The sequence below is a fragment of the Ursus americanus genome, chromosome 4 (genome assembly GCF_024610735.1).
Source record: "Ursus americanus isolate L20-20 chromosome 4, mUrsAme1.1.p, whole genome shotgun sequence".
NCBI classification, from domain to species: domain Eukaryota; kingdom Metazoa; phylum Chordata; class Mammalia; order Carnivora; family Ursidae; genus Ursus; species Ursus americanus.
In genome coordinates this window covers 90914475-90939274 of record NC_142130.1, presented here as the reverse complement: position 1 = coordinate 90939274, position 24800 = coordinate 90914475, and the positions used below count along the sequence as shown (strand labels likewise).

Below are 24800 nucleotides of genomic sequence, written 5' to 3'. Positions count from 1 at the left end.
TACTATAAATCTCAGAAATACTTCATCAATAAAGACAGGGGAGGATGAATTTCTACTGGTGATGGAGTAGAATGTAATTCCTAGGTTGGGAGAAGATGGCTAAATGTGTTTTCTATGTAAGCCTCTAACCTACCAATTTTCTGAAAGTTCTATAATATAAAAACATCCGCAAGACAGAAAAAAAATTCAGCTTAGGAAAAGAAATGAAAGTATTTCCAAAATAAACTGTAAGAAGTCAGGAACTTAAATAGGTAACATACCTATACTCGTTAGTATAGTCAAAATCTTGTTTGTTATGAGTTGGCTTTAGGAAATTACATTCTATAATTCCCACTACTCCAACACCCATATTGTTTGCCTGAAAAGGAAAATGAAATCAGTGTTTTAAGCATAAGACATGATGCTCAAAATAATTATCTTCCACAAAGATTTATAATTTATATGAAACATTTTCCTACAGTTCATGTCATTCTAATGAAATTTAGATTAAAAAATAGTGTCTGGTAGGTATATTTTACTTTTCTAGAAGTTAATTCCTAAATGTATTAGAGCCTTCCTCCAAAACCACTTCCACTGTTGTCAAATATCCATTTAGACAAGTATTATCATCCCCACTTTTATACAAAAGAAAAAAAGACCACCTCTACTGGGATGCATTTCTTAGATAGTGGAAACCACAACTCTTTTCTATAGCCACAGTATCTAGCAGAGACTCTAGCAATAATATTCCAAAAGTTTGCTAGATAAAAATTAAAATCATTTATCCAAAGTCACATCCAGTTGCTAATGGCGATGAAGTAAAAATGCTGCTAGCTAAAATATTGAAATCAAAGTATATGAGTCATATATTCTGATTATACGTGATTAGCAAGTATATTTTGTTCACAATTGTAGCTGAGTCTACAAAGGGAAAAAGTGAAAGTGAAAATTTTCAGAAATATAGATGAAACCATGCAGATTTAATCATAATCCCACTCTGTTAAAAACCATCAGTGGCTCCTCATCTCATACCATTAATAAACCACAATACCCTTCAATTTGTAGTTCTTGTTCACCTTCTTTCCGGCCTCATCTTCTTGTCTCTTCCCCATCACTCTCCTGACTTAGTCGCACATGCCCCAGCAGAGTTAGCTACTCCCTTAATGAGGTCACATTCTCTGAAGCCTCTTTCCCTTCCTTTGCAGAGATTTTTGTCTGCCTGGAATACCCTTGCCAGACTTTTCAAAACAGTGACATCAACTGAGAGTCCTCTCAATCACCACTTTCTCCAAGAAGCTTTTTCTGATGCTTCCAACTTGTACCACATTTTCCCTCACCAGAGCTCTGAGAGCATGCTCTGTATCTTATCATCTTCTTATTCTGAGCATCAAGCACGGCAATTCATACCAGGTATCTGACACTTATTTAGTAACTGTTTATTGAATCCACAGAATGCAAATACTATGCCCAGTCCATCACCTGGTAAAGAAAAACAATGTAAGAGTTGGCTGTAAAAGCCTATTTTTTACAAGATCAACCTTAACCAGAAATTACACACAACGCAAATTTAACTGGGTTGGAAAAATGGGCTGTGTATCTTAAGTCAGATTCATAAATGATAAAAGAAAAAACTATTTTACATTCTGCTGCAGATACATTGTTTCCTTTGAATCTCAAAGCACTTGAGAAACAAAGCTTATTACCAAAAATGCAGTTCTAATTTTACCAGTGAAATTCCCCATAACTTTAATTATAGGATATTTCTGATGAAAATTACTAGTCCAATTATAAATGAAAATTAACATTTTAAATAAAAGTTATTGACACCTTATATCATGGTTGCCAGATTTCTGTATTTAGCTGTTAACTGAAATTAGTGGTTACCCAGAAGAATCCAACAAAGTTTGCTTACTTTTGCAAAAATGCTATATTTTGGGCTCATGTCGTGTAAAATATATAACCGAGTTACAACCCCTGTTGAGCAATATTCAAGAAAACCCACACTATTACACTGTGTAGAGCTCACAGCATTCTACAAAGAACTTAGAATGAAACAAGATGAATAGAAAATGAAAACCATAAACTTGGAAAACAAGATATGCCTAGACTTAATACCTTTAACAACCTTGACTTTTAGAATTTATCACTGAATTCTTAACACATACACTCTGAAAAAAACTTTCTATGAAAACATGTAAAGGATGAACAGCCTAGCATAGTGGGCAATGCTCGTCATCCTAAATTGAATTCTACAACAACGGAAGTGGTTTAGGAGGAAGGCTCCAATGTATTTAGGAATTAACTCCAAAGTAAATCACCTATATGATCCTATTTTTCTGGCTATTGAGTCAGGATGAAATAAAATAACCAATTTCATCCCAGAAATAATCAGGGATCCATATCCAAATGCAATCAAAAGATCTGCGTCTGGATCTAAGAACCATACTCATTGTAGGTCTAGCACAAGTTACTTAACTTCTTAGTCCCATTTCCTCATCTGTAAAACAGAGATAAAATATTCTGTCCCCCTCAGAAGATTATTTGGACCAAATGAAAAATTAATATAAAAGTATTTTAAGTTCAAGTGCCATACCAACATTATTAAAAACACTGACATTTAAAAGTCATTAAGCAATGCATATTATTTCACATCTGACCAAATAACATAATATTTTAACTTTTTATAAAAGATAGACATTTCAGATACAAAACTTACCCTTAACTGACACCCAACTTTTTCATAAGCTTTGATGAGTCTATTTCTGTGATACATCATTATCCCATAATGGTCTTTATTTCTGCAGTTGAATCCGAAAGTAATTCTCACCGTTTTAGTCTTAAATGTTAAGGAAAATTCTGAACATACCACCTTATTCCCCTCAAATCACCCTTTCCAAGTCATTCTTTAATGAGTCAGAAAGTGTATTAAAAAACAGCAAAGTTGGAGAGGAGTAGACTCCATATCAGGATAGGAGGAGAAAGGGGGAAGAGAAATACACTTTATAAATGTATCTTTATACAGCATTATAAAAAGGAAAATAAAGGACACCAGGGTGGGTCAGTCAGTTAAGCATCTCCCTTCAGCTCATGATCCCAGGGTCCTGGGATTGAGTCCTGCATTGGGCTCCTTGCTCAGCAGGGAGCCTGCTTCTCCCTCTGCCTGCTGCTCCTCCTGTTCCTGCCCTCCCCTCCCCCAAACCAGACAATAAATAGTCTTAAAAAAAAAAACGGATAATAAAGGATACTAAAAATTTAGGTCGATAAACATCACGTTCGATGTAGGCAAGACTCTTTGAAACCAGCTGTGTCTTCACTTTCTGTCCACGTAAGATGATCTGCATTCTTGGCTTTAGGTATAATATACTGCAGTAAGCCTGCAAAGACACACAACAACATCTGTCCTTTCCAAATAATTACCTACAAATTCATTCAACATTACTGATATGTGTATTTAAAAAGAAACCAACACTTTACTTTGATATAAGAACCCATGAACTCTTCAACAACAGAGACTATAAAGCTGTTCATTAGTTAATATTTGATTGCTTTTCTTTAAAAATAAACTCAGGGGCCCCTGAGTGGCACAGCGGTTAGGCGTCTGCCTTCGGCTCAGGGCGTGATCCCGGCGTTATGAGATCGAGCCCCACATCAGGCTCCTCCGCAATGAGCCTGCTTCTTCCTCTCCCACTCCCCCTGCTTGTGTTCCCTTTCTCGCTGGCTGTCTCTATCTCTGTCAAATAAATAAATAAAATCTTAAAAAAAATAAAATAAGAAAATAAAAATAAACTCAATATACTACAGCCAGAAAAATGGTTTGCAGAAAACAATCTACTGACCTATATAAATATATTACAAATAAAAATTTTTAGGAAGTTACAAAACAGCATATGTGAGATCTCATTTTAATTTTTAAAGAATGTACATATGTACAAAAAAGGACTGCATTTTCTGACTCTTCTGTCAGGTTCATAAATTACTATTGCAGTTTAAAAGTAATGATAAATTTTATTTAGGCAAAATAACAAGCAAAATCTAATATAGACAAAAAGGTCTACTGTACACCTGAAAACGAAAATATAAATACACCAACACTTAAGCCAAGTAGACACACTTAGTATTTTTAAAAAACTGAACTGTAACAATCAGCACTAATCTAAATGTATTTTCAATTCTAAACGCATGAGAGTTTAGATATTGGAGTGCCTGGGTGGGTTAGTCAATTAAGTGGCCGACTCTTGATTTCAGCTCAGGTCATGATCTCAGGGTCCTGGGACTGAGGCCAGCATGGGCTCTGCGCTCGGCGGAGAGTCTGATTGAGATTTTCTCTCTACCTCTGCCCCCACCCACACGGCATGCTCTCTCTAAAATAAGTAAATCAATCTTAAAAAAAAAAGAAAGTTTATATACTTTACAATTTTGACCGAAGTCTGTATCCTAAAACATGTTTAAAAAAAAAAAAATACTGTTCTATGCCTGCCTCCAAGCCATCATGTACCTCTAAAGAAATGAATAACACAAGACAGATGAAAGGTTCAACACAAAACTAAAATTTGAACATTTCTCTTTATTTCCTGATTTCAAAATCAGTGGTGTTTTGTCATTTATAAAATTAACGATATTTTAAAACCTTTTACTTCATGGTATACTAAAATCCACACCACCTGCTCTGCCTGCCTCTAGACCCGTTTCATAACTGAGCAAGATTTTCTTAACAACTAGGACATACTTCAGTAAGGTTTTGGGTCTATAACTGCTAGGGTCTCAGAAAGTTATAAATGTGTAAATGTCACATGTATCCTCAGATTGGGGTTATGGAATCATCTTAGCACAAAAAAGAAAGGGAAGTTAGTACTATATGTCTTAGAGTGACTAAGAAACAATATTCTTATTATCATATCAACACTTTAAACAGTATTAATTTCTTCAATCTCAAAAACCTATTTCTAAGGTCAAATGTGGAGAGAGATTTATCACAAAATTATATTAATGTGTATGATTTGTAGTCTACGATTTATTTGCTTTCGGATATAAATTAAGGTGCGTGTTCTAGAATATTTTACACTAAAAAAGAGAAACACTGAATTTGTTGTTTTTGCCTGAATTAATTAATATGGCTCCTACAGGACATACTGATTCTAGTATTCCTAATGCAAACAATCTAATCACACCAGGAAAGAACCTCAAGTGCTGTTAGACCTGATGACTTTAAAATTAAAAAACTGTTTTCTGAGCAAATAAAACAATCAGCGTGCTCATGAAAAGTTAAATAAATTGGTTCCTGTCCGAAGTACTTTTACTTAGAGATCACTGACAGCATTTATAACACAAGTGGATAACATAATTTCCATTATTTGATGATCTTCTCATGTCCAGAAAGAGAGCTGAATACATACCCTCAGGGAATAGTCACTCTCGGGAGCAATTTGGTCCATCCTTTCTTGCTTCTTGTACCCTTTCTTCCCTGTTGTCTCATCTAAATCTTCAGGAATTCTGATGTCATATTTATCCTTATCAAAATCAAACTCTGTTGCATTTTTGTAGCTATAAAAACAATTTTTTGAAAGAGCTAAATTTTAACTTCACAGCAAGATAAGCAAATATACTTAATTAACAAAACAAAACACCTACCCTGGTTCAGGGGAGGGAGGAGCTGAAAGCAAGGGAAAAACAAAAAAGGAATCCAGGAAGATGCAGAAAAATTGCATACATTCACACACCAACGGCAGAAAGTCAAATGGTAGAGCCACTCTGAAAAACATTCTGGCAGTTTCTTAAAAAAACCAAACAGGCAAACTACCATTATGATGAGGTCGTGGAATATACGTGAGGTTCAGTGGGGTGGAGTCCAGAACCGACGACCAAGAAAGAATTCTTGAGGCGTCTTCGGTGCAAAACTGGTGGTTTATTAAAGCACGGGGACAGGACCCGTGGGCAGAAAGAGCTGCTGCCCCGGGTTGTGAGAGGTGGCTGATTACATACCATGGGGCTGGGGGAGGTGAGGAAAAAGGGAGGCTGAGAAAGCACTTTCATATGTCAAAGAAGACTCCTATGTCAAGTTAAGGTGGTTGACCCCCTTAGAAGGTGTTAATAGTAAGATAGTGGGTAGCTTCCCTGGAGAATGTTACTTTCCTCCTATCACGTGTCCTTATCAACGGGCTGCAGGTCCGGAAAGAAATTCCGTTTTATTTACATTTCCTTCTGCCTCAGCTTCCCTCAATTTTATGGAGGGGATGGTAATGTTAGGGCTTCAGGAAACTGAATTACGGATCTCTGGAAGTTAGGCTATTGATAAGAAAGCTTCTTCCTTGTAAATCACTAGGACATGTGTAAACTGAGGGAGACCCAGGCCTCCCAGGATTGTGATCTCTGTCAGTTAATCATTTGTTTTTTTTTTCCTTTCCTTAGTTTTAGGGCAGCCAGGAGTGCCGAGGAATGTCACATACATGGGGGGGGGGGGGATTTGCAGGGTGTCAGCTTCTGCTTTGTCTTCAAGCAGCCTTCTCTTCCCTCATCAATATGACCCAGCAATTACACTCCTGGGCATTTATCTTAGAAAAAGATAGATTATATTTCCACAAAAACCTGTACACAAATGTTTACAGCTTTATTTGCAAAAACTCAAAATGATAAAAATCTATATGTGCTTTAACTGGTGAATGGTTAAACACATGATGGTCCATCCATACAATACCACTCAGCGAGGACAAGGAAGCAAACTACTGACACATGCAAGAACCCAAATGAATCTCCAGAGAAATATGATGAATGAAAAAAGCCAATCCCAAAAGCTTTCACACTGTAGGATTCTACTGATATAACATTCTTAAAATGATGAAGTTACAGAAATGGAGAACACGTTAAGAGGTTGTCAGGGATTAAGGAGGGAGTGGGTGTGGCTATAAAAGGCCAACATGAGGGATCCCGGGTGATGAAAATGTCTGTCTCTTGACTCTATCAATATTGGTATCAATACTACTGTACTAGTTTTGCAAGATGCTGCCACTGGGAGAAACTGGATAAAGAATACATGAGATTTGTGCACACAAATGTACAGGTATCTCAAAATGAAAAGTGTAAATTTAAAAAAGAGGGAAGTGAGGATGGGAGGGGCTTGACAGCAAAACAAGAAAAAAAGGGAATATAGATCAGAAAAGATTTAAAGTATTTTAGGCTTACCAGTCAATTTGTGCTTTATTCCTATCATTCTATGTGTCTAAATATCTCAACATTATACATTCATCCTAAATTTTTTAAAAAAACCTTATTTACAAATGATTTTATCCTCACAAAGATAAAGGACTACAATCTTTAGCAATACAGAGGTCTCATCTACATTACTTTTCTCACCAGTTGTTAAATTATGCCTGGCTTTAAGTAATTCACAAAGATTTCTCTTCCTAACTTGTGTAAGTTAGGGCTTATTAGCTGGGATACTTTCTTCCCCTTCCTTTTTGAGGAGGAGTAGAATAACAGAATATGAGAATTGAGCTCTATGGATACTGAATGGCAGGGCTAGGAAATTTAGTTTTAATAATATGAAATTATCTCAAATTGAAGCCAAAGTGGCCTCAGTAAAGCACTCTTAGAAAAGACAAATCGTTACCTATGCCAAAAAATGAGCACCTTCCAATGTATTTCTACTCCGTGTGACAATGGATAAATGTAATAAAACCATTCCTGCAAAAGCAATTTCCTTTCCAAATGAGAAACCACTCGCTGAGTTCTACATTTACCTTCTAAGGTTCCAAATGATGATCCTTGTCCCCTTCTTACCCATAATAGCATCAAGTTCTGCCAGTAATTTCTGTTCCGTAGAAAACAGAGAATGTTCCAGAATTGCTGCAAGGCTTGCTTTTGATTCTGCTAAATTTATCATCTGTCGTATATCTTAAGTTAAAGACTTAGACCGACAACATATTTTTCACAATTGCAATGTAAAAACTCAAACAGTAATAGTAACAGATAATTATTTCCTAAATTAATTTCTAAGTTTTAAAACTAGTTTGATTTCAGATGAACACCAAGGAAGATGAAGTATGAGCAAATTTATTATGATTCCTAACTAATTTAATGGTTCCTAATATCTGAATTGTTTATAAAAACACAGAAGACATTTTCCTAAAGATACCTTGCTTTTCATGGGCTTAGGGAAAATTTCAAGGCAGACCACACATCTTATTAGACATAATACAACTGAAATAAAGGGGAGAGTTACAGGGCTGAACACAGAATACAACCACCTTATGTTAAGGGTTTCCATGGCACAATTCCCACAGAAGAGAGAAAGGGACAAAGGCTTAGCCTCAGATGTAAGAGGCAACGGGTAGGAACAAGAGCTATCATGGAAACTGTGATTAAAAAACAAGAACCCGGAAGAGGGCAAAAGGAGGGAATGGTTCAGTGTATTTTTTCAGAGTTTCTCCACAGTTTCTATTTCAAAATCAAAAGGATATGGTGTTTGTTGAACGCCACTATTGGGACAACCACATGTTCTGCTTTTATGACTTCCAAGTAGGTCTGAGACAAGAAGCCCACGCTCATGCTTTCTCCATTTTTGGTAAACACGATTGCATCTTTACCCAAACGCATAGAACCTGACTTGAAGCCATTCCCATACAATCCAACTGGGACATGACCATTCATGGTGACTTTGTCACTGAAGCCAAAGCTAAAAAGGGAAAAAAAAAAAAAAGGATTTTAAAAATATAATATAAATATATATATATATTATAATCTTCATTTTTTTAAATTCAAAAATTGTAACATCAAGTAAAAAGCCTGGGTATAAATGTTAGCTTCATCCTCTCTAGTTGCATAATCTTAGGCAAATTAGTTTTAATCTATTTTGATGTGTTTCCCCATCTCTGAAACGAAAACTAAATCTGCATTGTAGGGTGTAAGAATTACATACTAAAACAGAAGCTCATTGTCTGGCACATCCTGCCAGAGTTTGCGTTTGGACTCCTGGGACCCTTGAGATTTCACTCCATGAAACTTCTTCTAAATGTGAACAACTCCCTTGATTTCAGCAAGCCTACTATCGTATGATAACTAATGGCATCGACTGGAGTTTTTGGCAGAGTAACAAATATTTAAGGGACAGTAGAAAGGGCTCTGCTGCCACATTTTCTCTACCCTATATCTGCACTAGGTACCTCGGTTTCCTTTTCATGCACATTTGGCTTCATACTGACATCCTATTCTGTGACCCTAGCACCCAAGGCTTTTATGACTATCTTATCTTCCTTTCTTCCTTATCCTCAGAATCCCTTTAAAATGACTCCCCACCAAAAGCCACGTTTTACTGGAAATACTGGTTGAAACTAATTAACACTAGAGTATAAATAAGTGTTATCAGGGCACTACAACTCTAAAGGAATGGTGGAGTTTTGGGTAAATCAGACATGGGGGTAAGAATGGCAGGGATTGTCTAATAATCAAAGTTAGGAAATGATGAGAAGACTTAAGAGAACAGAGTGGGCTGTGGGTATAGTATTTATTAAAAAAAACCAAAAAGTATGGGCAGTAAGTATGACACACGAAACCCCTGAACTGGGTAAAAGCAATGTTTTTAAGAAATGTGACACTTCTGGGGTGCCTGGGTGGCTCAGTTGGTGAAGTGCCTGCCTTTGGCTCAGGTCATAATCCCAGGGTCCTGGGATTGAGCCCTGTGTTGGGCTCCCTGCTCAGTGGGGAGTCTGCTTCTCCCTTTCCCTCTGTCCTTCACCCCGCTCATGCTCTCTCTCAAATAAATAAATAAATAAAATCTGAAAGCAAGAAAGAAGGAAAGAAAAAGAAAAAGAGGTTACACTTTTACATACCTTAGCATTTTATGTAACTTATCTGAAGTCATACCATTCCCATTATCAGTGAATGTCAAGCATATATGGTCATTTATCACCGTTTTGTCAATCCATATCTGTTTAGCATTCACATCAGGATCATAAGCATTATCTGGGAAACAAAAGTTTTGAGAAATTTTGATTTTGCATTTTAAAGAGCAATTAGTTCAGTATAATCCTTTAACAAGCACCACATTTTTTTATAAATTGAAATGTTTAGGAACTCCTAAGATTTGAGAACATGAAACTAAACTGTACCTTGCTATACATCATTCACTGATCATTACAGAATTAGCTCTTTCCAAAGCCCTCCATTTGTCACCCTGGTACCCACTATACCTAAAAAGTACAAACTAAAAGAACGTGCCAAAGAGATGATCGAGACAGGGAGGTCTTCCTCTGCCCAAAGAAACCGCCTGGCTATTGAGAGAGAAACTGAGAGCTGAGTGTCAACTCGCACTACACGCTGACACGGAAGGAATGCAGTGCAGTTACTGAATAAACAAGAAAGCAGTTTTTTTGGGTTTTTTTGCTAAGCTGGATACACAGATGAAGGTTTACCTTCTACACAGTTCTTCAAATTGTGGCCCTTTCCAAACTAACCAAAGTTTCTGGTGGCTTTTACATTTCTATGATCTCTCTACAGATCCCTATTTAAAATGAAAAAAAAGTCAACAGAAGCAGCAATAACATCAGCTTGTGAACTACCTAAACTCTACCTGAATAACCTTAACTGACTACAAAACACTTGCTGAGGTATATTTTGAAGTCTTTATGACCAACCATATATAATGGTTCTCAAACCATCCTTCCATAAGGCAGCCTACAACCATCTTTCCAATCAACCACTTCGGGAAAAATAGTGTTTCACTTAAATTTGATACAGAACAAGGAGCACCATGACTTTCAGCCGCTCTAACCCAAAGCCAGACAATCACTATACATGAATGAACAATCCCAGGTTGGGTGGCTCTGTCTGGGTTGCCATAAAGAAAGAATGGCTCTGAATAACTGCAGTGTTTTTTATGGGTTTTTTTTTAATGAGTTTTTTAAAAACCAGCTGAATAGCACATGTTAGCTGGGAGACTTTGGAAAATCTAACTATGCCAAAGAAAAGAAGGGTGCTCAAAATTGCCTTTTTTTATCTTATACATCTAAGATAGAACCCTTTCTTGAGGGGCACCTGGGTGGCTCAGTCTTAGTTAAGCGTCTGCTCAGGGCATGATCCCAGAGTCCTGGGACTGAGCTCCGCATCAGGCTCCCTGCTCCACTGGGAGCCTGCTTCTTCCTCTCCCACTCCCCCTGCTTGTGTTCCCTCTCTCGCTGGCTGTCTCTCTGTCAAATAAAGATTCTTGGTAAAGAATCTAAAGTATTTCTAAGAATTCCAAAGAATATACCTTTCTTTATTATCTGTTTCTCAAACACATGCTTAAAATAAAAATCAGAGGTGCCTGAGCGTCTGATTTTATTCAGTTAGGCGGCTGACTCTTGGCTCAAGTCAATATCTCGAGTCCTGGCATGGAGCTCCACCTCTGGCTCCATGCTCAGCAGAGAGTCTGCTTCCTCTCCCTCTGCCCCTTCCCCTGCTCTCTCTCAAATAAATAAATCTTAAAAAAAAAAAAAAAAAATTTCACATGCATGAATTTTCCAGAGGGGAAAAAATCATGACCCATAATGCAAATCTGATCACAACCTTGCCTCTTCTCATATTCACTGAAACACTATTAAAATACAATTCTACACCTAATCATTCTATTGGAGGAAACAAAAATGTATTATCACAAATCTAATGTAACATTAATCCCCCTACTTGCTACATCAGAAAAACAAATCGACTGTTAGATGTACTTTCCAGCTATTAAAAAACACAATTCCCACTTTTGCAATAGATCAATTTCTTCTATAATCAGAATAAAACTATTTTCAACACAAAGGTTTTGTGGATTTAGCAAAATAATACTACAGAGAAGGTTGAGCAGCAATTAATTTGACATCCATTTGAATAGCTGTTACACTAGATAACCTTTAAAAATGGTATCATTCAAAATACATTTTTATTAAACAGCACATTTGCATATTATTTTTCAATGAAAAGTTTTTTAAGATTTCAACTGCAAGCAACAGATTATACATGAAATGTCAATTTTACATACCTATTAATTCAGCAACTGCACTGAATGGCCAAGTGTGACTAGTAGAATTTGTATGTAAAAACTTCGGGCAAAGCTGAAACAAACCAATGATTCATGTAAATTAATTCAAGTCTTTTGAGAACAGAAACCAATGTAATTTTCTGTCCTTGTATTAAACAACACCGGGGCATCTGGCAGGCTCCATAGGTAGATCTCGGGGTTGTTAAGTTCAAGCCCCACGTTGGGTGTGGACATTATTAAAAATAAAATCTTGAGGGGCGCCTGAGTGGCACAGCGGTTGGGCGTCTGCCTTCAGCTCAGGGCGTGATCCCAGCGTTCTGGGATCGAGTCCCACATCAGGCTCCTCCGTTATGAGCCTGCTTCTTCCTCTCCCACTCCCCCTGCTTGTGTTCCCTCTCTCGCTGGATGTCTCTATCTCTGTCAAATAAATAAATAAAATCTTAAAAAAAAATAAAAATAAAAAAATAAAATCTTGAAAAAAAATTAAAATAAAAAATAAAATGAACAACACTGAGGCCAAGCAAAAATAATAGCTGCTTGCTTCAGGGTATACCTGGAAGATAGAACCTCAAAGATAAGATTCTTGAAAGGCTGTGCTAATCAAACTAAATAGTTCACTCATCAACACCTGCTTCAAAACCGTTACCTCCTTGGGTCCACCACTCCAAAGCCATGATATCATAAACCACCCAATCAGAAAGTTACCCTGCTTGCAAGGCCTACCTCAAAATTACTGTGAGACACAACTAAGATTTTGCCAAGGGGGTGTTTTTTCCTGAGTGCATTAGGCTTAATAAATCTAGTTTCAGTTATTAATCAACAGGCTTTTCTAGTGGTCTCCTGGAACATCAGTATTTGATACTTTTTATATTATTTACTCCAAGTTCATTATAGTTAAACTTTGGCCGTGGAGTAATATAAATCTATCAACCCTTTACACAATGTCAGATAAAAACTCAAATCCAAGGATTTTAGGTCTGATTTTATTCACAGTAATACAGTATGAAAGACTATGCCAATCAACCTCATGTTACAGGAAACTCTAAATTCCTGAGTGACACAGATATCAGATGTATAAAAATGCACAAGTGGCTTTCAAAGGCTGAGGCTTGAAAATTTCCATTGAAGAGAATTTCTATGCAATGGGGATTTTGTGTTCATTTTGAACAGATTATCTTATATTTAAGGAAAAAAAGAGAGGGAGCACTTTTAAGTATTTAATGTGAAGAACTCCGGAAACGTGATGAGATTATAAATCTGCGTTTGTTGTGCTCAGCTGCTGCCACAAGGTGTCAGAAAGAGGTCTGCTTTTCCTCTTTCCATACCTGGTTATAGACAATTCCGAAGCATTCATTCACCGTTAGATTGAAGTACACACATGAGAAATGAAATTCTGTAGAAGAGCAGTCTTCAAACTGGAGTATGGCACACATTCAAGTAATACGAAGTAATTCAGCCTTTTTACGGCATACGTTACTAAGAGTTTTTTTTAATAAAAATCAATTTCCAGGGGCGCCTGGGTGGCTCAGTTGTTAAGCGTCTGCCTTCGGCTCAGGACGTGATCCCAGCGTTATGGGATCGAGCCCCACATCAGGCTCCTCTGCTGGGAGCCTGCTTCTTCCTCTCCCACTCCCCCTGCTTGTGTTCCCTCTTTCTCTAGCTGTCTCTCTCATTGTCAAATAAATAAATCTTTAAAAAAAAAAATGAATTTCTAGATCTTCATCTTGCACAGGGGCCTTTCTCAAATTAATCTATCTGAGACGGTGCCAGGGGTCAACCATCAGGAGGCTCTTTATGTCCCAGCCACTGCCTTTGCATAATTATCACCCTACCGTTTATAGAATGGCATACTTCTCACCTGTTACAAATTTTACAATGGGGCATGGCTTTGGAATGTGAAACTTCTGGCTACCAAAGGAGAAGATATCCTTAGACTATCCGTCTTTGCTCTATTTTATGCATTTCTGTTAGGTGTGAAATCTGGAATTGGAAATGGGGTATTTTGAATTTTAGATGTACTGGCAGAATGTGGTAATGGGAATGTCAATTTTCATTTAATGTCTTCATCCTATTTATCAATTCCAAATTGACATGGTACACATTGTTCTTGAGTAGAGCCCCAGGAGAGCAAAGCAAAGAAGGCATCAGTAAGAAATAACTGAATGGTAAACAGTGTCTTTTTCAACTATTCTGAATTCTCATCTCTAGAACATGTCATTAGATGTGGAGGGGAAAAAACACCCTTGAACGGCCAAAGCAGTAATACACACAGAGACACATATAGAGACACGCAAACACACACACTCGAAGCAGAGTATGTTTAACTAGGTGTGTGACCTTGAGCAAGAAACTTAACCCTGTGCCTCAAGTTCTGTCATCTATAAAAATGAGGATGATAATCGTATCAGCTTACCGTGGTATTAAGAATATTAAATGAGTTAATATCTGTAAATGCTTAGAAGACCAACCGGAACATAATAAACACTGTGTATGTGTGCTTTTTAAGTATTCCTTAAAGGCACAACTAAGCTCATATGAAAGTAAAAATTAAGGAATGGGCACCTGAGTGGCTCAGCTGAGCACCTGCCTTCGGATCAGGTTCCGTTCCTGGAGTTCCAGGATCCAGGGGCATCAGGCTCCCTGCTCAGTGAGGAGTCTGCTTCTCCCTCTTCTCTGCCCATCACCCTACTCTCTGCCCCTCACTCTACTCGTGCTCACTCTCTTTCTCTCTCAAATAAATAATCTTAAAAATATTTTAAAAAGGAAAATCTTTAAGGGCTTTGAGTAAAGAAGGAATTAACAACAAAAATAAGATTTGAAAATAAGGATGCAATGAGTGAGGTGCTTAACTGGAATACAAAGGGTTTTTCTGTTTGTTTGTTTTGTTTTTTAAAGGTTTTGGTTTTAAAGGTGACTCAGGGATAGGAGATTTGGAAGTCGCTGCTCCTCCCCACACCTCAAGAAGAAGTTGGGGGCAGCAGGAATCTGTCTAATGGGAAGCTTGTCTGTTTTGGTCTAGATGCTTTAAAAAAAAAAAAAAGGTATAACAGGAAGCTCTGTAAAAAGGGGCATGCCTCCACTTGGGTTAAGTGTTTCAATTTATATAACCTGCAGAAACACTACAGCGACACAGCCTCAACCAGATGGCATAGGATTCCCCTAGGTCATTATTTGGGAGAATATTTGAGTACAAAATCTAAAATAAGGGAACAAGCATTTCAGAGAACAATCCACCAGGAGAAAATGTTGGCAGATAAGATACAGCAATATTAGATATCACTTCCCACCCCCCCAAACATTAGGAAATACACACACACACACAAATGAGATGCTCTGAAGACTACACAGATTTTTTTTAAAGAATTAATATAACTTTTAGAATCAACAAATACTCACACATTTTAAAAATCAGCTAAATATAAAACTTTTTTGGAAGCCTGAACACCTGGAGTGTTTTCCTGTGCTCCCACCTGAAACTGCTTTCTAATGAAGGGGGAAAAAAAGAGGAATAAACCCAGAAGAACAAAAACAATCAGAGAAGTGATGGATAATAGTAGATAAAATAGTCAGTAGTTTGGGGGCGCCTGGGTGGCACAGCGGTTGGGCATCTGCCTTCGGCTCAGGGCGTGATCCCGGCCTTATGGGATCGAGCCCCACATCAGGCTCCTCTGCTATGAGCCTGCTTCTTCCTCTCCCACTCCCCCTGAGTGTTCCCTCTCTCGCTGGCTGTCTCTATCTCTGTCAAATAAATAAATAAAATCTTTAAAAAAAAAAAATAGTCAGTAGTTTGGAAATTGGAAAGCACAGAGTGACAACTGATTTAATAGCCTGTAAAGAGCTGAGTCTGAAACCTGTAAGAGATGGGCAACAAAACAAGAAGCAGACCAGGAACCTTGGCAGAACACCAGAAAGCCTTAGGAATTAGACTTTTGTGACTCCAAAGTCAAAGGTGCTAGAGGTTGTATTAAAACAAGATAGCTTCAAAGTCTTTAAAGAAGCAGTAGAGATTCCCCGCCTCCCCCTGCCGCCCCCCAGTTCCTTCTTTCACCCTGCAACTATTCTAAGCAAGCTGGCAGAAAACTGGAGGTCTGTTCTCTGGACAAAGTGATGATAGCAGGCTCAGGGACAACGAAAACAGGTGGGTTAAAAGCCAGTCAGCAAACAGCCCAGAAATAAACCCTCACATACATGGTCAAATTCCTATTCAATAGGAAAAAGACAGTCTTTTCAATATAGAGTGCTAAGAAAGCTAGATATCCTTATGTAAAAGACTCAAGTTGTACCCTTACCTTACACCATATAGAGAAAAAAAGAACACCTTAAAATGGATCAAAGATCTAACATAAAGAATTAAAACTATAAAACTCTTAGAAGCAAGCATAGGGGAAATTTTTCATGACACTGGATTTAGCAATGACTTCTTGGATATGACACCAAAAGTACAGGAAATAAAATCAATTGTACTGTATCAAAATTTAAAACTTCTACACATTAAAGGATACAACTGGGACCCCCAGGTGGCTCTGTCAGTTGGTCATCTGCCTTTGTCTCAGGTCATGATCCCAGGGTCCCTGGATCAAGCCACGTGTCAGCATCATATTCCCTCCTTAGTGTAGAGTCTGCTTCTCCCTCTCCCTCTGCACCCCCTCGCCCTGTTCGTGCTCACTTTCTCTCAAATAAATAAATAAATAAAATATTTTTAAAAAATAAAGGATACAACCAAGAGAATGAAAAAGCAATCTATGGAATGGGGAAAAACATCTGCAAATCAAGTATCTCATAAGACGTTAATATCTAGAACACATAAAGAACTCCTATACGTCAACAAAAAGACTAAACACCTAATTAAATAGTGGGCAAAGGACTTGGATTGTATACAAATGGCCACTAACACAAGAAAAGATGTTCAATATCACTAATCTCTGGGGATATACAAATCAAAACCACAATGAGATACCACCTCATACTTATTAGGATGGTCCTATAAAATTAAACATAGAATTGCTATATGATCCAGCAATTCCACTGCTGGGTACATAATGAGAAGAAATGAAAGCAGGATCTTGAAGAGTTATTTGTACACCCCTGTTCAGAGCAGCATTATTCACAATAGCCAAAAGGCAGAAGCCACATAAATACTCATCAATGAATGGATAAACACTGTGGTATATTCATACAAGGGAATATTATTCAGCCTCAAAAAGAAAAGATCCCTTGACATATGCTACACCTGGATGAACCACCCTGAGAACGTTATGCTAAGTGAAATAAGCCAGTCACAAAAAGACAAATAATTCATGATTACACTTATATGAGATACCTACAGTAGTCAAATTCACACAAAGTAGAAGGGTGGTTGCTAGAGGCTGTGGGAAGGGAAAATGGAGAATTATTTTTTAATAGGTATAGAGTTTTAGTTTGCAAGATGAGAAGAGTTCTGGAGACTGTACAACAATGTGAATGTATTTAACACTACTGACTTAAAACTTAAAAATGGTCAAGATGGTAAATTTTATGTTAACTGTATTTTTTTTAAAGATTTATTTATTTATTTATTCGACAGAGATAGAGACAGCCAGCGAGAGAGGGAACACAAGCAGGGGGAGTGGGAGAGGAAGAAGCAGGCTCATAGCGGAGGAGCCTGATGTGGGGCTCGATCCCAGAACGCCGGGATCACGCCCTGAGCCGAAGGCAGACGCTTAACCGCTGTGCCACCCAGGCGCCCCTATGTTAAGTGTATTTTACCACAATAATAAACAAAGAGATAAATACCAAGTCAGCAAACTGAACAACGTGACACTCCCATCTCCTTTCCCTAGCTGAGCTTTCAGAAGAGCTAGCAGCCAAAACTGTATATGCCATAGCAAGAGATTAGATGCAGAATTCCTCTCTGGAAAAACCGAATGATTTCTAAAAGTTCCATCTGCTTCTTTTACAGTCGTGCCAGGCCTTTCTGGATAGCATCTTATTTTTGTTGTTCCCACTTTTTAAAAATTACTTAAAATTTTTTAAGTTATTTTTTTAAGTTTTTATTTAAATTCCAATGAGTTAGTGTAGTATTAGTGATTCGACACTTCCATACAACATCCAGTGCTCATACAAATTTAAACATTACTTTAAACAAACCTATTTTATTTTCTAACACTTCCATTCTTGAGGCTCTTAGAAATACTGACATAGGGTGCCCCCAACAAAACCTAACTGATTCCTACCTATCTGATCACCCAACACTGAAGCCCACCAAAGGAGCTCTACTCATGCATGAACATCTTCCAGTCAGCTGTGTGTCTTACTTGGAAATGTAAGCAGGTTAGCCATCTCCAGACATTTGAGACTGTAAAAATTAGAAGTCAAAAACACAAAGAAAAAGGAACAAAGAAAATAGAGGCAATGAAGTGAGCAAAAGAAAACTTCAAAAATACTTTGATCAATATGCCCAGCAATAACAAATATTCTGTCCAGGAGAGATGAATGATTGATCGAATATATATATAATATATTATTGTATTGTATTATATTGTATTATATATTGTATTATAATACAATAATATATATAATATAATATATTATACATTACATATTATACATAATATATACAATATGTATATTGTATATATAATATACAATAATATACAATATGTATATATTGTATTATAATACAATAATATATATAATATAATATAATATAATATAATATAATATATATGGCATTTTACTTTATTTTATATTTTTAAGTAGGCTCCGTACCCAATGTGGGGCTTGAACTCATGACCCTGAGGTCAATAGTCACACACTCCACTGACTGAGCCAACCAGGCACCCCTGTCCACGGAAGATTTTAAAAAGACATTCAGAGGGGCACGCGGGTGGTAGAGTCGGCTAAGTGTCTGACTCGGTTTCACCTCAGGTCCTCATCTTAGAGTCTGCTTCAAGACTCTCTCTCCCTTTCCCCCTCCTCCCTGCTCGTGCTCACGCTTGCGCACTCTCTCTCAAATAAATAAATCTTTAAAAAATATATACATTTATATATAATCAATGTAATTATTAATTCTAATAGTTAAATAAATAGTAAGAGAAAGGTAAGAGAAGAAGTGGAGGAAATCTCACAGAAGAGAAAGAAACAATGAGAAGGAAAAAAAGGAGACAAAAGAAAACAGAAAAACAGAGGGAAGAAATACCTCAAATAAATGAGAAAACTTTCCAGATTATTAAGAACTTGAGTTTCCAGCCTAAATGCCCAATACAATACATAGGACTCTATTACAAAAAGCATGCTTTTAAATTTCTAAGAGAAATCACCCCTAATTTCGAATTACAAATCCAGCTAAATGATATGTAAAAAGCAAGCAATGGTAGCATAAACATATTTCCAAGAAATGACATAAAATTTTTTCCTTCCCATGTACTCTGCTCTCAGGAAGCTATACCTGTTTTGGAAGCATGGATGGGCTCCACCACTACCAGGAACAAAAATAGCAGATATTTACTGAGCGCTTACTGCATGCACAGACCTCTTATATGTATTTGCTCCTTTAATGTTTAAAACCACCCTTTCGGGTGACCGCCCATCCTTCATATTGGAAACTCAGGCACAGAAAGAATAAGTAATTTACCAACGTTACACATCCAGTTGTCAGTCAGAATTGGAACCTAGGCAGGTGGGCTCCAGAGCCCATGCTCTCAGACACTATCTATTGTGCCTGCCAAGGGAGTAAACTCCAAAAGAGGAATATGTGGGACGGAGACACACTGAAAGGGGAAGGAAATTTCCAGAAAGATGATAAAGAGAAGTCCCCAAAACACAAGTGAGCCAACAAAACTGACAAAATATTGGGTGTGCTTGAGCACATCTGGAAAAGATTTTCCACTTCTGTGAAAGTTTGGATAAAAGAGCAATCTAAGCAAACAAAATACAATTATTAATTTCAGAAAAACAAAAAGCTGTACAACAAAGAAAATGCAATCATAGTTCTGGTTGGCTCATTTGTGAATAATGGTAAGAGTGACAAATCACACAGTAATTCAACAAAGAGATAAATGCCTAGGAAGGATGGGAGGAGGTGAAAACTGTGTGTGCACGTGTCAGCTAAACCCACAGCAGGACTACTGGAAAACAATGAAACGGTACCAGCATTTTACTTAGAAATACAAAAGCAAAAAACAAAAATTTAAATGTTTTTGTCACTCTGCATTCCATTCTTGGATCTCTTGCCCTCCTAAGTTAAAATTCTGCATTCATTATTATGGTTCACCCCTTGTGTCTTAGGTTCAAAACTTTCGACAAATGCATAAACTCATTAATTCCTAGACTCATAATGAAAGCATTTCATAGCTACACCCAGACAGTGAGCATGGCTGTATTCAAATGAAACTTTATGGAAACTGAATTATCTATGTCACATAATTTTCATATGTTGCAAAGTATTATTTTTATTTTTTCCAAATGTTTAAGAATCATGTTTAAGAATCATTCTTAGTTTATGCACCATACAAAAACAGGTGGCAGGCTGGATTTGGCCCATGAGCTGTAGTTTGCCAATTCCTGTTCTAAAGCAAAAAGATGGGTGGAGATACAGTCCAGAAGCTGCAGATGGGAGGTTTCCTTCAATGAGGTTCCAAACAGCTTATATTACCCACAAAAGAAATATTTAGCACATGGACAGCTGCTTCACCCAGAAAGCCAGCTAACAACAATACTGGTCTCTTTAACACTGTTTTGAACCTTATATTTGCTCTCTTTATCACCTCAATCTTGAAGAACCTGAGACAGGAACACTGGAGAAGCCAGGGAAATGAGAAGAGAATCCACGTGCAGAAACAGGAAAAAACCAGTTCACTACTTTTCCCCACTACAGGGAAGTCGGCCCTGTACAGAATGTGACCCAATCTGAGAGGAGGAAGGGCTGGGCATTAAATTGAATGAGGTATTTTAAATTAGAAGAGGCCGGACTTCACAATACCTGAGGCTAACTGGAAAGCCTTACATCTACCCAGATTCACCCACATGTAGAAAAGAACCATTAACAAACAATATTTAAACCCAATGGTAAGAAAAATAAAGTTGTTCTCTATATTCAAACTACTAAATACAATCTCATTCAATAGGCCAGTTATATAACCAAAGGACCTTTATTCATTATAAGACGCTTATAGATCAGTAAAGAGCTAAGAGAAAATAGAAAAATGGGCAAAGGATACGAATAGGTGTTTTTTTTAAAAAGTTAAATGTGAATAACTTTTAAGGAAATGCAAAATAAACCCAGATACATTTCACATTCATCATACAGGAAAACTGCTTAAGTCCAACAATACCAAGTGCGGGTAAGAATGATTAAATGAAAGAAGTCACAGGGCAATGCACCATTTTTAAAGCAATGGTATTACCACTCGATTGTTCAATTTAACCAGACTACCGTAGCCATTCTCTGGCAAGAGTCACCAACCTCAAAAGAGGAGGTACACTTCTGCATTACACCAACTTTTTAAGGATAATCAGGTAGGAAAGCCACGCCCACATTTTAGGAGGTGAAATTTCAATTCTTGTGTGTGACCGCTCCCTACGACTTAAGACTCATAGATACGAGAAATGCTGGAGGATTTCCAAGAACGCCCCGAAACAGACACGACTGAGAGGTTAGAGGAAACGGGAGAACCCAGGGACTTGGTGATCTGGGCCCGTGGGCTTAACTGGAGGGAAGCTGTAGGAATGTGAACGAGTCAGGAAGACCCGTCCCAGCTCGCTTCACCCCGTCCCACAGCCTAGAGGTCAAGGCCGCCAGGCATTTCTGGCAGCGGACTGCCGCTCCCGCTCCCTCCCCCTCCGGAGCGCCCCGCGGGCCCGCAGGCCGGGAAGGGTCAGGGGCCCCGCGGTTCGAGGGGCGGGCGGTCCGGCCACCGAGGCCTCGCCCTCGAACGACAGCTGCGAGGCAGCCAGGAGGGAGCCGGGAGGAGGAGCCGCGGCCCCGGCCCGCCCCAAAGCCGCGGGGGCAAAACAGAAACCGAGCGCGGAGGAAACGGAACGCAGCCCGGCCCGCGCCGCCCGGCCCTGCCCGCAGCCGAGTCGCTCCGCCGACGGGAGAGAGATGGCCGCCCCCTCCCCCGGCCCCGCCGCGGCCCCAGCCGCCGCGCCGACGAGTCGCCACCGCCCACTGGCGGCCCCCCCTCACTTGCCCGCCTGCCCGCCCTCCTGGGACACGGCCCGCTCCACCCCTCGCGGCTGCTCACCGCGCTGAGGCGGATCCCGCTGGGTGGCTGCGCCGCCATCTTGAGCGAGCTACAAAGCCAGGACCGGCCTCGGCCGCAACCCGACTGGCAGGCAGCCGGGAGGACTGTGGAGCCCGCTGGGCCCGCCCACTTCCGGGGCGGGGCGCGCGGCCGCCCCACCCGCCCGCTTCCGCCTCAGGCACGGTTGTATTAAGAGTGTGGGGAAAGTAAATTGCCAGGCTGGTTGAAGCCGGGGAGAACTGAGCTCGAAGCGTTGGGCCCTGCAAGGGGAAGGGCGCATGCGTGAGACTGGCGGGCTCTAAAGGGTTGCTCACAGCCTTAGCTAGTTGGAAACTCGAGGGCCTGGGGTTTGAAGTCTGTCCCCATGTGCACTGGGCCCGGGAGAGGTGAACTCGAGGTGCCTGACCTGGCTGGACGTTAATTGCACTAAAAAAAGCCATCCCATGCCCAGCTGTGTCAATGTGATTTGAAACCTTGTTGACGAAATGTAGACTTTGTGCATTTGGGGTCTGCCATGGAAGTTATCCTTCAGCCCACTGAAAAGAGTCCTCCTCGGGTGCACATTTATGGAGTCCTTCCGCTCATGCACGACGCTAAGTGTCGACTTTTTTTTTTTTTTTTTTAAGATTTTATGTGTTTATTTGATAGCAAGAGCGTGAGGAGGGGGAATAGCAGGTAGAAAGAGAGGGAGAAGCAGACTCCCCCACTGAGCAGGGATCCCCATGCGGGACTTGATCCTAGGACCGTGGGATCATGACCTGAGCCAAAGGCAGCCGCTTACCTGACTGAGCCACCCAGGCACCCCTCAGTGTCTACCTTGAGCCAGGTATTGGGCTAAGTGAATAGGATATAAAAATGAGTAAGTATAGGGCTGTTCCATACTGCAGGTAAAGAGAGGATGGAAAGGGTTTTTTAAATATCCATTTAGGTTTTTTGTTTTTTCTTTTATCTCTTTGTCCTGATTTTGGGGAAGTTTAAGGACATGACAGGTCTCCAACACTTGTTTTTGTTTCGTTTAATTTTTTTTTAAAGATTTTATTTTTTATTTTTATTTGAAGAGATAGAGACAGCCAGCGAGAGAGGGAACAGAAGCAGGGGGAGTGGGAGAGGAAGAAGCAGGCTCATAGCGGAGGAGCCCGATGTGGGGCTCGATCCCATACGCCAGGATCACGCCCTGAGCTGAAGACAGACGCTTAACGACTGCGCCACCGAGGCGCCCCTCGTTTTTTTTTTTTACTAAAAAAAACCCCCAAAACCCAAAACCCAGTTAACCCATTCCTCCCACCCACTCCCCACCTATTGCGTTTTTTACTGTAACACATTTTCTTTGTAAAAATTCAGATAATACGGAAATATAAAACCTGAGATTTACCCCCAATCTCTTCACCGGAATGTAAACAATTTGGTATACCTTAGTCCAAGCTTACTATATACTAAATATTATTTCCAATATAGATGGTCTTTCCCACTTGCCACGGTTCTACTTAGGATTTGTCAACTTTACCATGGTGTGGAAATGATATGCATTCAGTAGAAACTGTACTGGGGGGGGGGGAGGCGCACCTGGGTGGCTCAGTCCGTGAAGCCTCTGCTTTCGCCTCAGGTCATGATCCCAGGGTCCTGGGAGGGAGCCCCACACTGGGCTCCCTGCTCCCTGGGGAGCCTGCTTCTCCCTCTCCCTCTCCCCTTACCGCGCCACCCTCCCACCACTTGTGTTCCCTCTCTCTCTCTCTTTCTCTCTCACACTGCACTCTCACTCTCAAAAAAATAAAATCTTTAAAAAAAACTGTACTTGGAATTTTCAAATTTGCTCTTTTGCTGGTGTGAAAATTAATAACCAGAAACCTCACTAAAGTGGAATTGGAGGTTCCACAGGGTGACCTCTCCTGCCCTACCAATCCCTATCAATTGCCCACCTAACAGGAAGAGACCGATTGACATTACCCAGACTTGGCTTTCCTCCTTGGTACTACTTTACTATCCCTGGGGGAAAGAAAAAAACATTTACACCTTATCTCCCACACCCCTGAAACAGCTCAGCCAAGAAGTCACTATACTTTGAACTCCTAATTTACTCCAGTGGACTTTTTCGTTTATAACAGCCTTCCCAACATACACCTTTCCTCCTTAAAAAAGGGTACCTCCCCTCTTTCCCTGGGCTCGACTATGGGTTTTGCCAGAACTTGTTTGTCCCGGGTTACAATTCTCTTTTTTTCTTGAGTTAGCCCATTTTTACTAGTAAAATAACTGGTGGTTTTTATTTTACTTTAGATTAACACGGGACTAGCAACATCTCATATGATCCTCTCTCAAGCTGCTGGGTAGTAGCAAGCTTTAGTTCCCAATCAGCCATTCTATCAGGAGAATGAACAACCAACATACACTTAGAACCACTGCACCCAAACTAACAATCTGGTTTTCACCTTCAGACAGTATTTAATAAATTACACGAAATATCCAACACTTTCTTATAAAATAGGCTTTGCATTAGATGATTTTGTCCAACTGTGAGCTAACATAATTCTTCTGAGCACATTTAAGGTGATGCTAGGCCAAGCTATGATGTTCCGTATGTTTAGGTGTATGAAATGCATTTTCAACTT

General features: G+C 39.3%; 1 protein-coding gene across 1 annotated transcript in view; it reads right to left on the bottom strand.

Annotated features, from left to right (window-relative positions):
* MORC3 (MORC family CW-type zinc finger 3) overlaps positions 1-22354 on the bottom strand; it is a 42246-nt gene extending 19892 nt beyond the window's left edge. The window contains exons 1-9 of the mRNA XM_087861789.1: positions 22198-22354; positions 11975-12047; positions 9801-9933; positions 8434-8647; positions 7713-7861; positions 5373-5520; positions 3225-3353; positions 2696-2815; positions 261-358 (exon numbers count right to left, since the gene is read on the bottom strand). Coding sequence (XP_087717915.1) covers positions 261-358; positions 2696-2815; positions 3225-3353; positions 5373-5520; positions 7713-7861; positions 8434-8647; positions 9801-9933; positions 11975-12047; positions 22198-22236 — 1103 coding nt within the window. The 5' untranslated portion in view covers positions 22237-22354. The remainder of the gene's footprint in view (positions 1-260; positions 359-2695; positions 2816-3224; positions 3354-5372; positions 5521-7712; positions 7862-8433; positions 8648-9800; positions 9934-11974; positions 12048-22197) is intronic.
* Positions 22355-24800: the final 2446 nt, after the last annotated feature.